General features: G+C 44.2%; 1 protein-coding gene across 16 annotated transcripts in view; it reads right to left on the bottom strand.

The window, feature by feature from the left end:
* TCF7L2 (transcription factor 7 like 2) overlaps window positions 1-17,663 on the bottom strand; it is a 183,300-nt gene that overhangs the window by 115,371 nt on the left and 50,266 nt on the right. For all 16 annotated transcript variants that reach the window (XM_068399724.1, XM_068399713.1, XM_068399725.1 and 13 more), the window contains one exon: window positions 3,680-3,781. In XM_068399724.1, the coding sequence (XP_068255825.1) occupies window positions 3,680-3,781 (102 nt within the window). The remainder of the gene's footprint in view (window positions 1-3,679; window positions 3,782-17,663) is intronic.

Here is a 17,663-nt window from a genome sequence, read left to right as displayed (position 1 = left end):
ACTTCCTGTAAAAATTGTTTCACAGAGTCTTAATATCTTCAATTAAATCAAAGTCCAAAAAAAATGGAAGAAATAACCATAAAAACCCTTAAAAAAAAATCCCAGCCTCATAATACTACTATCTGCAAGCTGAATTCAAAATTTTGACCTAGCAAGCTTAATAGCCTACTATTAAAACAATTTTTCCCCCAGTTTTCTTTCACCTTTGGACACAGATAAGCAGCATGACTGTGCCAGATCAAGATGCAAGAGTCTTACAAGACAAGTGAAGCACCTAAATGCAAATAAATGCATCGGTCTTAAATGGAGCCTCATGCTGTACCTTCCTCAAGACATGCTGAACATAATTTCAGTTTAATATTCTGTTTCTCATTATGGGCCTTGGAGACTCTCTTGAGCACCATGAAAAGCAGTATTAACCCAGCCCTCAGCACTGGGGGCAATCCAGCCAAATTATTCATGCTGGTCTTTTGCTTCGATTTTTGTAGTCTTAACTTAATGTTCTTAAACAAATCTGAAAGGAGGAAAGCTGACAAATAGCACAGACTTTACTTAAGACATTACAGACGGCCATGTTCTGCAGCCCTGAGTCATTAACTAAAAACCCACACTGAAGCCAAGGGGAGTTTCATTGGAGCTGGGCGTAAAGGCTTCAGCCCTGACACGGAGCTCATGGTAATTAGAGCCAAGCACTGAGAAGCAAGAACATTAAAAAAGAAAAAAAGAAAGGAAAAAAAGAAAAAAAAAAAAAAAGAAGGAAAAAGGAAAAAAAAAGGAAAAAAAAGGAAAAAAAAGGAAAAAAGAAAAAAAAAAGAAAAAAAAAACCTCCACACTTTCCTCTCTTTGTAATCCAGCTATAAAGATTAGCCCCAAATCCTGATTTCAGAGATAGGGGAAAGATAAGAAATGATTTGCAGGTGTTAGCATTTTCCTATAGATCTTCAGGGCAGCACAACTGATTTCAAGAGGAAAAATTGGCATGGGTATACTTGGCAGGTAGACAAGACACAACAGCGTGGGTGGAGAACCAGTTTCTATCCCTATACGTTACACATTATGCTCGCACAGAAACATCAGCATGCCCATAAATACCTCTCATTGTTCCATAAAAAGATTAATTGCATTTTCACGTATGCAGAAACGGGTGTAGAGCCTCATGCAAGAGCAGCCAGGTCCCAGGTGCTGTGGGCAGGCACAGCAGCGACGAACAGGGACACCAGAGAAGCCTGACACATCCCAGGCCAACTGGCAGCTGCAGCCGCTTCATCTCCCCCAAATGCCGTTACCTGCTCTAACTTTATTTACCAAAAATAAGACCATTTTTACTCCACAGAATGAATGTGGCCTGGGGTGGATGCCAGGAAAAAGGGTAGGAAAAGCTGCCCCTTATTTATTTATTTTAACGGAACAAGGCAAAACAGTTTGCTGCTAGAAATAAACATTAAACCTTGCAGAACCACCCTCCCCCCCGTCCAAAAAAACCCACCACTCCCCCCCTCACTACCTCCTCCTCCTCTCCCTCCAACATTGTAAGTAGCACAAAAGATCATATTACAAATGCCAGCTGTGGCTCTTTTGGAAGGTGGCCTCCATCTCAGAGGTAGTATATGTTCCTCACGGCCTAAGTGGTTGCTATGGTAAATATGCTTTTTATTGAATAGCAGAGTGAAACAGCTTTTAAAGAGACCCATAAGAACCCCATAAATGGTCAAAATACAAGGCAGATCAACCTCAGCCTCCCTGGAAACAGGTTTCTCTTTATTTTCCAGAATGATCATGATTTTTGATCCCCTTTTTCTTTTTTTTTTTTTGTATATTTGTGTTGTCCACTTACCTCCACTTCGCCCACACCCAGGTAGAGGGGCTGGAGAGGGCCAGGGGAGCCCAGGACCCCGCCAGCCCCCCAGCACAACAAGCTGCTTTGGCTTTTAAAGGCAAGTGGCCACTCTCCTGCACAGCGGGAGGCTTCCGGGACAGCGGATGCTCGGCACTGGGAAGCATAGATGATCTCCAGCAAAGCTACCAACCAAAATCAGCTTGCCCTCCCAGGCTGCAACCAGGCAGGAGAAACCTCCTGCTCCCTCACCATCACCTCCTGCAAGCCTGACACTGCTCCGTTGCACTGTCCCCAGAGCCCCGGGAACGCTCCCAGATCCCGTGCCAATCCTCAGGCACAGCAGTAAAACAGGAATTAAAACAAGAAAGTTACTTCGGTTCATTTCCTAAGAATAAGATGATGGCAGGTTTTGATGGCTGCAGATTTCTAAATAACCGGCCAAACACCTTTTCTCTGATCTCTTCCTCCAGTGACGGCCCAATTAGTTGGGGAAGGAAGAACAAAGTCATTCTGAAAAAGTGAAGCAACCAGCGCTAGATATCGACTAAGCAAATACCAGCCCTGTGCCCATCGCTCGCTGCTGCACTGAGGGCTGGTTTAGAAGCTACAGACTCTAAAAGAGACGAAAGCTTTTTTTCTTTTTAAATAAAAAACTAAGACATAGCAAAGGGCTGAAACTTCTCAAGTTAAAGAGACAACAATGGAATAAGAAGCTCCTCAAAATATTTAGTATGATTTTAGATTTCTAACAAAACGAATGTGCGCCTTGGATGATCTGTGAGCTACGTCACCTTTAGACTGTATAACAAAAGTTAAAGCACAAGCAATGTTTCTTTTCCTGGGATTCACCTTGTTATCCATTGGTTATAAAAAACTTTGCAAAAAAAAAAAAATTAAAACTTGATGATAAAGTATTTCAGAAGAAATATTCTATGCCACTACGTGCCATCTTCTCCAGAGGTAAACTTCCCTGATGAACGCTCAGAGCTAAGGTGCCCCTTAACATTAGACAGCAGTTACACCAGCTGTGGGTAAGGACAGGCCAAGGCATACTGCCCCTCTTGCATAACACCATATAGATAAACAGTTTGCTTTTAGACCTCTACAGATGCTACTTAAGTAAAAGAAAACCCCAAATCCCTCTCATGAAAATTTGTATTGAACATTTCAAACTCAACATTGTTTTTACAAGAGAAGCAAGAAAACTTAAGCGAGAAGTTAATAAAAAAAAGCTATCTTTAGCAATGCTACTTATTATAGAGTTTTATATTTTGCTGGAAAGTAGTAAACATTTGATAACAATTTTTATACTAAATTAGAAGTCATCGCAACATAAAGGGACACGTGCTCTGTTGAGCTTTGGTCTGTTGAGCCTTCACCCAGGTAAAATGTTGACCAACTCTCACAAACTTTCATTCATGATTTTGCAATAAGAAAATATGTTTTTTAGTAAAGCCCATAGAACAGGCTTGGGTTTAAAATTTTTAATGCTTTCCAAAAGCATCTCTTCATTCTCTTCAGTTCAACATTGTCAGATGTATAAACCAGCCTGATTGGACTTCACTGCCATTAAGTAATTCTGCAGCGCGTAAATTTACAGCATTTTCAACTCTATGCTCTCCTATGAGGCACATGAATGATAATTTCATAAACAGCCCAGCAACAGCAAATGTATTGCCTCCTTTTACCATGGGCTCGTTAGGGGTTTTTTTGTTGTTTTGAAGTATTTCTCTTCTGGTTTATGTAAAAGAAAACTGATGACAACCAATGCCATTCATGTCAAATGCCTTTTTTTTTTAAAAAAAAAAAAAAAAGGAAGAATATCTTTCTGCGTTTACTTACAACAATGTGTGCTGGAGATGGAGACCTAGCATCCTTGAGGGCTTGTCTACTCTGAAGGCTCCCTGCCTGAACATCAAGCAGTGGCCATTTCATCTGCAGATACTGGATGGAGGAAACAAAAATGGGAAAAGAAAAATGAGTTCAGAAAAGAAAGACAAAAAAATAACAAATCTTAGGTAACATGGGTAAAAAGATATAAATTAAAACTTATGCAAGGAACTGAAACAAAAATTAAGACGACTTTGCATGTTTGAGGAGACAAAATCTGTGCAGAACACTAACAATTTCATACCACCACAATACAGTTCAGGAATAAGAAAATAAAGTAGATTGCAAAGACAGTATTACATTGATTTTATTAATCGTAGCAAATCTAGAAGAATAATAAAACCCACACAGAAACAAAATACCAAAACCATGGAGAGGATGGGACAAGCGAGAGGAAGGTGGATTATCAGTCTCAGGAGAGTGAAAACACGTACACTTGGTTAAGAATATGATCCCATTATTTAATGGGTCATCTGTCAGCCTTCTTTCAACAAATGCACCATGTCAACTCCTCCAGCTTCCCAGCACTGTAGAAGCTCTAAAGGCAGAGGCCTACCCCAAAAAGACCGAGTGCTGCTGGGTCTTAGCATCTATTTTCTCTACTTTTCACCGTTTCTCAAAGTCCCACAGATTATTTTCTTCTTGCTCATTATCAACAGGAGGAAACTTTCTGTCCGACAGACAATCCTTAAGGGACTTGCACAGTGTAACTTACTCAACTACAAGGTCAAACTTAATAAGCACTACCTGTTGATGATGTCCAAGACAGAGTACAGCCTGGTGCACTCAGGCTCAGCTGTGCTGGCCAGGCGCTCAGGGATAGCCACAACTTCTTTATGTCACTGTCATCAGCAGATAGGCTGAATACACACAGGCAGAGAGTCTGCAGTGCAAAAGGGTGTTGATTCAAAAGCAAAAAAAAGCTTAACTACTTTTGAAGAAGGAGCAGAACGTTCCCACAGATTTAACCAGCATCAAATATCGACTAGAACTTCTGCTCTTGGGCACATGTGTCCTCTCGCTAAACACACTGGAGGAGCCGTGCACCCCAGCCAGATCACACAGTGGAGCTCAAGGCTTCCACCAAATAGGTGAAGTCTTGAGCTGGTACCCAGACTGCTGCATCAGAAGTGCTCGATTCTGACCAAAAGCAGCCCTGCGGAGAAATTAGTTAGCCCAAATACTCCACTGCACAGTATATCTAAATATAATTTCAGCCCAAGCTTTTCTCTCTGCATGGTGCTGCACTGTGCCAATTAGGCATACTGGTTAATACATGATCTCTAAAAGCCCTGTGTTGTGCTGGAAGAAACGCGTACTGCCACATACCTTCATCCCCCTCCCAGAACTAAGAAAAGCAGCTGTACGCATAGATCAGGCCACTGTGGAAGATCCTGTTTAGCCCTAGACTCTGGTTGACCTAACAGATCTATTCCTAGAAAATATCTAGAGAAATAGTTATGTTCATCCATTCCATTTTTTTTTTTTAAAGAGTAATCTTGAAGGAGAACCACACACAAACAACCCTCGCCACCCCAGGCGAACAACGGAAGCCGTATCTAAATCTCCACGAAGGAAGGAAGGAGATCTGGTTCCATGCTTTCAGCACATCACTATCACATTTGCTCACGTATGCAAAATATTCACTAGCATGCAAGGCCTGTTTGCTGCAAGACCCTGGGCACTGAGGTGACCAAAAGCAGGAGTCAGCAGGAGGCTGTATTACCAATTCCCATCGCTTGGAGGGCTTGAGATTTCTGAGCTACTGGAATGCAAATAAACAAACCCATACTCTGGATTTGTGCCCCATACGAGTTCCTCAAGTTCCAAGAAGTCTTGTTTTTATTCATCTTCACATTTGGGATTTGTGCAATGTGGACCAGAATGTTTCAGCACTTCTTAAAAACAAGAAATAAAACCCAAACAAACCAGAACTAGTCTACCATAAGCAACATTTCTAACTCTTATGACTCGATTGTAAGCCTCCAGATATTTGATCACTTGTATCAAATCCCTGCTCTTCAATATAAGTGACCACAACATAAATTTTAAAGTTGAGATGATGTTAAAGTAACTTTCTAACCCTTTGTGGTTTCAAAAAAGTGCTTAAAAATGCAACTCAAGTGCACAGAAAATGAACCCAAAACCTAATCCGACTGAGAGCTTTTTAACTTGAGGAGAAATCTGATACATTTCAGATTTGCGGATGGCACTATTAAACAAGTCAACTGCTACATTTTTTGAAGTCCATCAGTTGTTTTAGACAGTGACCATAACACCGCCACATAAGGGGGCATATGAATCTGCAGAAAGGTTCCTGATGGGTTGCAGCTACTATCAGCTTCCCCAGGTTTTTCAGCCAGCTAGTGAAGTATTTTTGCCTTCTTCCAAGGAAAACGTCCTCACAGGATGTGTGCCTCATGGTACACGGATCTGTTTCAAACTCCACAACCATTTCAGAGAGTGAGAAGTTACTGCTACCACAGTTAAAGCACTTACAAGAACGTGCCAGCTTAACTGGTGGTGTTTCAGGAAATGGCCACTAAGCCATTACCTATCAAAATAAACCAACCACCCTCATTTTTCCATGACCACTCCATGGTCACGAGCAACCCTGGAATATTCCTACAATGATGACAACCCATGAAGGAGCTCAGGTCAGCGGCTGTCCTAAAAGACAGGCCAAGAAATGTGTGGGCTTCTCTGAGACCACCCCAAGGGCTGACTGAGCAGCAGTGACACAGCAGCACGAGCAAGCTCACATCAGACCCCATCAAGTCAGTCAGTATTGCAGGGATTACGAAGCGTTCAGGACTGTCAGTTCTGCTGGTTTTTACTAGGAATAAATTCCCTTAGAAGAAACGGAGAAAGAAGGTATGGTTGTTCCTGCTTCACCTCAGTCCTGCTCCACCTCACAAGAGCCCATAGTTTCGGCACGGGTGCTCCCACACCAGGCTGACCAGTCTAAAAGCAAGACGAAAGTTTCAGAAAATCTTACTGCTACTTTGCTTTTCTGCTTTTAAAACCCTCAGTTTGGACTCTAGTGAAATCCTTCTCTTACCCACTCCTGCCAAAGAGAATCCAAGAAGTCTTACAGTGCAAAGGCTAAAATGCAGCCAAATCTGCTTCTCCTCTTGGACATGCACATGGAGCCATCCAAACCCAGAAGGCCCAGTTTTGCACACCAGCACACATGCAGACAGCTTCCATTTCCACCAGTGGGTAATACACCAGTGAGGGAAAAAATAAAATAAAATAAACAGCCCCCACAGAAAGCAGTAATGCACAAGGGTCAATGAAACAACTTCCACGAGCTCTACCAAGTGGCCAGGCTCCAGAGCAGCATCCTGGCCTCACCAAGAGCGAGGTGTTCTGTCTGTCAGATAAACAGAGAGGGCCAGAGCCCGCAGCCAATGCCTGCGTCAAGCTAACGAACCCACAGCTTCAATGGCGGGACGTTTGCAAAAGAAAAAAAAAAAGTCCAATTTGCTGCCTTCTAAATGCCAGCCCTGTTGATAAAGTATGAAATATTAGCATTGTTTAAGGTGACGAGCCTGACTCAAGGCCTCCTCATCCAAGAATTGTCATGCCTGTAACACAATATTGATGTGGTGGCTTATAATTCTTACTTTACATAAAAGCTTCATTGTGTGCCAAATTCAATCTCCACAGGCTACCTGAGCCACAGATTTTTACGAGTCTACATTTCAGCGCTGCGAGCCTACAATACACATAATTTTCAATTATGTTAGGGCAGAACAGGATCACTGCCTATATAACATTACTGGTTGGAGGAAATGAGACTCAGCCCTACTGCCGAGAGAGCTAACTGGATCCAGATGGTGGGCCGAGCGAGGCGGCCGTCCGAGGGAGCGACGTCGCAGCAGCCGCCCCCTCCACAACTCGCTCCTTCAGCATGGAGGGAGACGCCAAGCTGTGGCCAAGGCTGGAAGCTGGGACGGGGCTGGGACAGGAGAATGCTTGGGCAGGGGGGGAGCTGCATCACGGCATGAGGAGGGTGAAGGAAGAGGGGGGAGAGGCGTGATTGCTTTCGCAGGTTTACTACTGCTGTGATATTCTTATTAAAGAGGAGAAAAATTAAGTCCTGTTACAGTGGAGAGGTAAATCCTTTCCTTCCTCAAGCAACTAAATAGCAGGAAATCCTCTTCTCTCGGCCCTAAATGCAGATTTGAGCCAGACGGTTCCTCTGATTTGCAAGGAGTCCACAAAAATCCGAAGCCGACTTTCCCAGCCTTCTGACACTGCTTTTACATTCCTGCACCGGGGCAGGGGGAAGGGTAAGAGGGAGGGAAGTTCCCACCATCCTGCTCCTGCAAATGCTGGACACACGCTCCCTCCTCTCCTGCTTCTGTTTCTCAGTGTGCAAATTAGGACTTGCCTGTACAAACATTGAACTTTTCAACAAATTAACTCTAACAAATCTGTGCAAATTATTTCAGAGCAAAACTGTTGAAATGAGCTCTGCTGGCCTGCTTTTAACATTTTTTTAAATAATGTCATCTTGGCGTAAGTATATTATTTCCTGTTTAACAATATGATCTGATGGGGATCATTAGCATGTGTGTGTTTTAAAAAAAAAAAAAAAAAAGAAAACTTTTACGGCAAGTCTCAGAGAGCTTAAGCAAAATAATTGTTAAGCTCCAGGCCTCCACACAAAAATTAAAACACGTATGGGGTGAGCGTACTTGAGAGAAACCAAAGCTTTTAAAAAGGCTGTTAAATTGTCAGCACAAGGGAAAAGGCAAACGATTTGAATGGCCCAGATCTTTTTCTGTAGAAGGGGAACAAAAAACCCCCAAAAAACAACACCCTACTCTCCAATCCTATGAACATCATGTCCACACCTCCCACCTGCAACCAGAAGGTCCAGCAAAGCACAGACCCACCGAGAGCAGCTCTGCATGCTCATCCCCCAAATGCCACCCAAAGCAGCTACCTTCCTGGGCACCGGCAGGGCAAACAAACATCCTTCGCAAGATTTTACAGCAGAGTTGGTCAAAAGCACCTAAAATTCACATCCAAGATGAAAGGAGTTTGGTGGAAACCCTTACTCATGGCCAGCAGCCACCCCCCGCGCCAGGGCCAGGCTCATAGCGGCACAGCCCCGATGGAAGGGATGGCACAGAGCTCACAGGTGTTTCCTGAACTGGTGTCCAGCCTGGACCTGCTCCCTTGTCATGCTATTGTTTTCGCTGCTGGAATGCCCTACGAGTGATGTCCCACAGCATATAAATACATAAACTCAGTTAAAAAAAATACGCTGTATTTTTAAGTGTAGGGAAAGCTGCACAACACTTTCCAGCTCAGGTTTCCTGCAGCTGATGCTTATTATCTCCCAGGAACTGAAACAAGTGGGAGGAGAGCTCCTGGAGTCAGCTTGATGCCACAGGCCTCCAATACCTCCTCTAACCATGGGACCACATCTCTACCTTCAGAGTCTGCACTTTCTCCCTGGATCTCAACATGCCATGCAAGCTGAAATATTCCTGATCCTAGCTCTGCTGCTAGTCCCTCCCTTGGCCAGCGTTGCAGAATCACATGGAAGTACACACCTGGACGTCAACTTCGAAGCTTAGGAGTTTCTCCGATATTTAGGTAGCAACTCTTCTGGGAGGGGATATCTAGACAAATTTTAACCAGAGATAATCCAGTAGTAACAGAGGAGAGCACAATGCTGAGGGGAGGGCTGAGATTTATGGGGAAAGAGATAGGAACAAAGACGGAGCTTAATGAGACTGTAATTGCTCTCTGCGGACAAGAAAAATAGTTGCAACAGGATACTCATCTTGGTACCAAGAAAGAAAGGTCTGCAACCTACTAGTGTCCCCACTTAAGTCAGAAGGCAATGCCTCTAAGAATTTAAAAGCAGACCCTCAGCTCCTGCTCCATCCCTTAATTTACCTCAACCCCTTACTTCTGGTCTTCAGTTATTACCTTGCTTGTAGATGTGTACAGTGTGAGAGCAAAATCTGAAAGATTTCTTTTAAATCACTGAAGGAGATTGCTGAAGAAACTTTAAAAGGGCCTCATGTTTCTTGCAGATCTGCACTGTCTGGAATTTTTTGTATGAGAAGTAATAGACACCACCCACAATGTTCAGCCCTTCTACAGACTATGTAATGTACCACGATGAGGCACAGGGGAGCTGCTCAAAATGAGAGCAACAAGGCTCATTTCAATAAAACCGATCCTTTCCACACAGAAGATTTCCCCACAGCATTCAAGAAATGAAAGCATGAAATTGTAAAACACGGAAGTATTTATCACATATCTCCACTTTTTTTTAAAAAAAACTAATATCACCCTTTAAACTATTGCAACACTACAAAAATAAATGATTAAATAAAATACATAAATAGGGAGAAAGTGGCACAAAAAAAGGAACTAAAGTGTTGTGTACCTGTGGAGACACATGCACATAGGGCATTAAGTCCTCTCCCCAATTTAAAATGCCACTTACTCACCAGCACTGGTATCAGCCAAACCATCTTGTGATATATTCCTGAACACGACACTTCTAGTGCCTTGAATTTCCCCATTATTGAGAACTCGAGTGACCTTGTCTTCTTCCCTTCCAGTAATACACAAGAGTCCCTGAAATGGGGGCCTTGAGCTGTCCATTTTAATATTTTGCCTGTGCCTTTGTCACGTTGCTGAAGCACTGCTAGGGTATAAAAAAGGAGAAGGCAGAGTCCTCCACAGCCTGAAAGTTACAGAAATGTGTTAGCGATTAAACAGTTCGAGATCATCTCAAAGGAGGGATGCCTGAAAGCAGAAATCCTGTGAACTGGAAGTGCCTCACTGAAGGCATAGAGCAATCTAAGGTGACGGGCAAAGAGGATGCCTGTTTTGGGGTGGAACAAGGCACAAAGAAATAGTTTGAGCCCCACGGGCACCTCAGCAACTGCAGTTCCCTCTTGGGTGAGCAGTCAGTCTGAATGGAGATGGAGGAACGTCCCAGAAGCACCGGATCAGCTGTGTTCTCCTGACCTAATCACCAGGCTCCGTGCCCTCATAGCACACACAGCTCTTCTCCCACATCCCACATGAGATGCAATGTAACAGCTACATCCCATTACCACTGCCGCACCTCACCCCTACTTACACAGTTTTTCTATACGCAGCGATAAGGGCATTGAAGAGGCTGCTGTAGAAGAGAGCTAAAGAGAATAACCAGAAGCTTCCTTAAAAATTATTGCCTATGAAAGTTCAAGTAAATTCAGATAATTACTTGCTCATTCTGACACAGATGAAAGGCATTCTTGCCATCAGTCCTACTGAAATACTGAAGTAAAACAGGGTTTTTGCTTCTAATGAATGCAAGGTTGGTAGACTACAGTTGAGTTCTAGGATATTGATATTGAGCATGAAGAAGCTAAGTAAAGGCTGATCAGCTACTGCAGGAATGAAAAATCATTTTTTTAGCTTTACAAGAGGAAGAGTGTTCATGTGACACAGAAGTACAGCATTACTTTCTGCAGTTCACATGGTATCTCAGCAAAACAACTGCAGGCAGTGTTTCTCGATCCTGGGTGGAGCTTGGGAAAGCACCATTACTTTTTTCACATTTAATTTGAAAGCCTCCACAGCTCTCCCTGCACAAATCAGCACGCTGGCTGAGTACTATTTGGATGTCTACAAAGTACTGTTCCAAATACCGGCACAAATAAAGCATAATTTCAGTCGAGGAACAAGAACAAACTTTTTATCTACTTACATTAAGCCTGCAAAAAAACTTCTTCATCTTCAAACTACTTTCCACAAATTTTCTCTGCAACCTGCTCTGTTCCATTCGAGCACAGAGCTTCCATTAGAGAAAGAATGGGACAGTCATGAAACCTCAACGATGTCTTTCTGTAGATACGGCTTGTTTAGACTCAGTAAAGCTAAACCAGCCTCCAAGACTCACCGAATAATTCGATGTACAGACCCACATTTAATTTCTCTTCCTGGCAATCTCCCAGAGAGTGAGAGAACAATCAGTAACTAGTGTTTGCATGAAGTCCAAGAATGCATTTTATGGTCTATAAAATATAACTCCTTTCCTCCCCATTAAATAAAGACAGTAAAAATATCTGACAGCATGTTAGAGATCATGGCATTGAACTACCTCCATTGTAAGAGAAGGGCTGCTCCAGGGGAACCTTGTCTCCCTTAAATCTTTCCAACTCTGTTAAGAGCATAACTCCATTTGTAAAGGAGGTACTATAGCTTTAAGCTTTGCAACTACCTTTTTTAAAAAATTATTTCTAAGGAAAAACAAAAAACTCCAAAACAAACGAAAACAACAGAGCTCAGCAGTCAACCAGTCTGGTTCTGCTTTAATATTGCAGAACACATCTGCTCTGTCCTGCTCCCTTCTCACCCCACCACTTGGGTCTGTGGCACAGGACAGTGTGGCGGTGTAAGGAGTAAAAGGGGCTCTCCAAAACTCCCCCTATCTTCCCCTTCGAGTCTGGAGTGGGAGTTACACGTTTCCTAATTATGGGAAGCACTAATCAGATTCCTTCGGTACCCTGGTGGTAATGGCCATCAGGAAAGTCATCTCCACATGACCAGGATGCAAAATGGCGGCTGAACTGGTACTATTTTCCACTGTGAAGGAAAACAACCAGACAGACAGATGCCTATCTTTGTGCACCTCTGTCCTGGATCAGTCCTACCTGCCTTCCTCATTTGTTGCTATCATCAGAGATTGACACTTGCCCGATCTGTTCTCTCAAGTGTTTCCTATTTGTAGGAGGAAAAAAAAGTCTGATTTGGTTTCTTAGTGCACGGAGGGATGGAGGAGGAGGAGGGCCGGGGCCGGCTGCGGCGGCAGGCTGGCGGTGCGGCAGTGGCCCTCAGCAAGGCAGCACCATGCCCTGCTTCCATGAGACTGAGTACAACCGGGTTGTCACACACTTTCTGTGAGGAGCCACGCGTGTTCAGAAGCCCCAGTTTACAAACTCTAAGCCAAAAGAGGGTTGATTTATAAAGCGCTCGCTACCTCCAGCTATCAGAAGCCAGCAGATACGCATAGCTAGGGTGAGGTGGCAGAAGGATGCCCTGTGAGGCGCATCCCCCTCCCAAGGGGCCTCTCAGACTGTCTGGGTCGGGTTTGTTTTTTTTTTCCCTTCACCCTTTGATCCAAATTCTCATCTCAGGTCCTGTGAAGCACCTGCGAAGGAAAGGCACAGTGGGTGGGATCCCGGAGTAAAGGTGCTACAGCAGCATTTAGCTGTTTACTTTTTATTGTAACGTCATCTAACGGGGTTTTTACTGAAAGAGTCATATTTTCTCCCACTGTTGGGTAAGTGAAACTCATGACTCGAATCACTACCACAAAAATTCCTGTCGATGTAGCAATTCTGGGTGAACTGCCGGGAGCCACTCTCTAGTAAACCCAGCAAATTTCATATTGAATTTCCTGTTGCCTCCCTTGTGGTTTCCATGTGCGATTGGGTCTTCGATGCAACAAGGGGTAACTGCAGAATAGACGGCTCCAAGGGTTTCAGGCCCTCATGAAAACCAAGAACTTGCAAAATTCTCTTTCCCCAGGGTTGGTAACTTTTGTCTTTCTTTGTTTTAAAAAAAACTCCAAAAGTTAACTCAAAAATGTAACCTAAAGGCAACCTCAGGAAAAAGTCCTGGAGATAACACTGAAACCAGCAATATTGTGACCTCCTAGGAGAAGCTGGGAAGGTTGCTGTTGAGGTTATTTTGTTTTTCAGAAAGCTTGCCTTGGAAAACAAACAAACAAACAAACAAAAAATTAAAAAAAAAAAACACCAAACCAAAAACAACTTTCCACTGCATCGTATCCTGGTCCACATTCCTCACAGTAATCTTTGAGCTCAGATGCGTGGAGATGTCTTTGAAAGATGCAAAAGAGGTCGAGAGTCCCCTCAGCTAATTGTGCTGGCTGAGAAACAAAAACTTGTGGGCTGGGGTAGGATTTGTGTCAGACTGACCTTCTCAAGACCAGCTACTCCCCTGAATAAAACCTTCTCGCTGCCTCCGCCAGAATCCTCCTGCCACTCAAGTATCATCTTGCTGTAACAAATTACTCCTAACCCAGGATTATGGCTCTTTCCAAATCCCTCCTAGAGAGCTGGGAAATAAACATTCCCTCCCTGGATTCGGCACCAGTTGTTTCCCCCATCAATAATCCTCCTATTTGCTTCTCTGACGGCGTTAGCCCACGGGGCCAGCAAGACCGCTCGCACCCATTTTCCTTCCAAACACAAGCTGGATGTCTCAATTGTCCATCAGAAGAGGAAAAGATGAAGGCTTGCCCTCAAATACCCATGGAAAAGACACCCTGTCTGGCCAGAGGCAAAGCTGACTCCTGGTTAAATAGGAAGAATTATATTTAGGCGGAGGACTAAGTGAATCATTTGGGATGAAAGCAAAACCAAACAAATGAAGTATTCACTAAATCTGTGCTGTCACCTCTTGTTCCTGGGCAGCCACCCCATGTATTTATTTTCTGGTTTCCTCCAGCACCACCAAAACAATGCAATATGCATTTATGGTATTTAAATGAAGTATTTTAAAAATATTCTTAGTTGAATCATCAGCCACACAAACTCTTCCTCAAGAACAAATAAAACATTGGTTTTTCTTAAAGGAGAGGCGGATAGAAAAGATGTTAAAACAAATATGGTCCAGAATTAACAGAGCTATGAATTATTTTTCCTGATTTAAAAGGCACCCCCATGAAAATAAGTTCAGTTCCTGTAAAATCCAAATAAAGGTGCAGCATGTCTCCAGAAGGGCATTTTGAATTTTCAAGTAATGGTAGGTTATGCATTAAATTTAAGCAACTTTGGTTGAATTGGCATATTTTAGGGACAGAGATATACAAAATATACTACTAGTTTTGGAGAAATGTTCTTTTTGTTTATTTGGAGAGATCAATTCTCCTCAGGCAAAAGAAGCAGACTGGCATATCCACTCCCTGAGCTAAAGTGACCAGAAACAAAAGTCAAACAGCACAATGCACTAATACAGAATAATCCTCTCGGTTTTAATGAATTGGAAAAAAAAAAAAAAAAAAAAAAAAAAGAAAACCCACTTTTTTTTAGACAGCAAATTGACATACACTGCTCCATGTATCTACAGGAAAAAGAAAAACCAGATTTTCTTCTGTATAGGGAAAAATGCAACATGCATGAGCCTGCATTTTTCCTTTCAAAGGGTGGGGGGGAAGAGAAGTGGGAGAAAAAAAATTGTAATTTTTAAAAAATCCATGTAGAAATGCCAGCTGGGAGGGGGCCTCTGTCCCAGGGAGAAGGGTATCAGCAGCTCTGCAATAGCTCATGTCCTGGAGGGACTCTGCCCCATGCGCCGAATTCTTGTGGTTGTGGAAGAGGTTTGTTTTGGAGAGGTGAGGGTTGCTTTCCTGCAGCAATCCGGCAGCGAACACCTAACTCATGGCCCCGGGGAGCCCGCGCTCGCACAGACACAACACGCCCGCGCTCCCCATGTTTGCATTTGTCACACTTTCATGCCACAGCCCCAAAGTTAAAACAAAGGAGTCAACAGAGCAGCCCTGAGCGTAGAAATCTGTAAATAGCTGAAAATGTTGCTCTTGTTGCTAAATATAGTGCAGGCATTTTGAACTGGCTGGCCCACAAGGCGACTTCTATATTTATTTATTTAAAGGATCGTGGTTTGGGAACACTGGGTGTTTTTTAAGCCTATTCATGTGTATTATGTTCCCTCTCTCTCAATATGAATATGCAAAAAGAAAAAAATTAAAGGAACTTCGCAGGTACTAGAAAAACAACTTCCACTTAAAAGAGCCAGAAAACGGAGTGGAAAGACATATTTGGCTTTAAATAGGAGCGAAATCTCCTCCGCGGCTGGTACTTCAGGTTCACACAGAGTCAAACGCAGAACAGCCGCCACCCCACCACTCTGATACACTCAGTGATCGCCCTGCTCCCTGTGGGAGCTCTCCCCAGGATTGGGCGCATCCCTGCTCAGCCACGGGGAGGGAGGGATGCGGAGGCCAGGGCTGCGCAGGAGGAGAGGGGACCCCCGGCAGCCCCCCTCGTCTGAGAAACGCCAGCAAAACGCTGCGTTCCCCAGGAACAGACGAAATGGGAATGCGCAACAGTTCCCCCTCCCGAAGCCGGCACAGGGCAGCCTATTTACTACTAAATCCTGGGAATTAGGCACCAGTTTGCGCTTTGCCTTTGCAGGAGGGTGAGAGCTGGGGGTGTGACAAGCCCGTGCAGGAGGAGAGGGCAGGAATCCCCGGGGAGAGGCTGCGGGAGATGACAGCCCAGCCCTGGACCACCCAGGAGCCAGCCTGCAAAACAGCACTCACCGACGGGATGCTCTCTGAAAGCCAAGGGCCCAACCCAGGCGGTGGGGCAGCGGCACGGACCCCGAGGGGACGGGGTGGTCCCCGCAGCGGCTCGGGGCGAGGATGGGGGCACACGCCGGCGCCCCACGGACCTGCTGGGAGAACCACGGACAAACCGGCCGCACCGGAGCTTTCCCACGCCTGCGCTAAGTGCCCCGGACCCGCAAGTGTCAAATAAATATTCCAGGTTTTAGCCTTACGTGCAAGTGATTAAAAGAAACGAGTAAGCTATTCGAGGTTTGTTAAGGCTGTCTTTAAAAAAAACAAAAAACCAAAAAACAAACAACAACAAAAAAAGGCTTTTTCTTAGCAGGGCGGGAGGTGGAAGGGGCTGCATTGACAGCTCCACTAGCCAGAGGCACTTTGCAAGGAGGAAAGTAGAACTCAAGATGTGGGCAGGCCTCAGGTTTCAGAGCCTCAGGGCACATCCAAGAGACACCAGCCTATTTACTGAACAGCCGAGAAAGCAAAGGCTCCAATCCCATAACATTTTATAATCTTATTGTGGACACTTATATTTTATAAGTTCTCGAGGTTGAAGAGACTGGAGTGGGGAGGGACACGAGGAGCCGTGTTAGCTGTCTGGTGGGGTTCTGAGGGGTGGTTTTGGTTTTTAAAGATGAGGGAGGATGACTGCATACAAGGGTAATTAGAAATGAAGCAAGTAAGGATCAATGAGCTCCCTTTCATAGCAACAGCTTATTTATTTATTTTTAAAATCACAACACAGCATTTCTGTTCTATTTCCAAGTCAAATTTGTCCTAGGTGGAATCAGAGGAAGAAAAACCAGGCTCCTAAACAGATTTTTGAGAGCATTAATAGACTGAGGAGTATCTGCACAGGAGAGTAAGTTGAAGTCAGTGTTTCTGCACGCTGCACAGCCAACCCGATAACCTCAGAGGGACCTTTCATCTCAACAGACCTGCACACAAAAGGTCATTACAGTGCACCCTGCTCCCACTAAGGAGCTTACCTCTCGCATGTAACATCAGGCTTATTAAGCAACGTGCGATGATACAATAGCTGCTAAGCTACTGAAAATTATTACTCTTTTCTCCTGCCCCCCTATAAGCAACACGGGGATTTGCAACGTATTGTCTATAGGATGTTACCTGAAGGGCAGAGGGAACTCAACCTGCCCTGCCCTCCCTGCTCCTCAGGTGATCCCTCCCCACGGAGGATTTCCAGTGACAGCTATCGGGGGTAGCCCAAGTATTGTAGAAAAATTCCTCTGACTGTGTACAAGTTTAATCAGAATAATTAGTCACATTCTGTTAAAAAAAAAAAGGGGGGGGGGGCGGAAAGGAAGATTTCTCCTCCTGCTTGCTGGATAAATAACAGCAGAGGAAAAATGCAGGACCTCAATGCAATCATCCACCACCTCTTCCGTCGGTCCAGGAAAAGATCGGCAGCTCCTGCAAGACCTGCTTCAGGCTGTCATTCTGTGGGAGCTGGATGTTTTGCCATCGCTTCTGAATGATAATTGGCTCAAAAATTAACACGCCTCACTGTCCCTGTAGAAAAAGCCCTGTGGTCTCATCCAGTGGGGTCATTAC

This window comes from Nyctibius grandis, chromosome 4 (genome assembly GCF_013368605.1).
Source record: "Nyctibius grandis isolate bNycGra1 chromosome 4, bNycGra1.pri, whole genome shotgun sequence".
In the NCBI taxonomy this organism is placed as follows: domain Eukaryota; kingdom Metazoa; phylum Chordata; class Aves; order Nyctibiiformes; family Nyctibiidae; genus Nyctibius; species Nyctibius grandis.
Note: the sequence above shows the minus strand (reverse complement) of the source record. Positions and strands in the feature narration are given on the sequence as shown.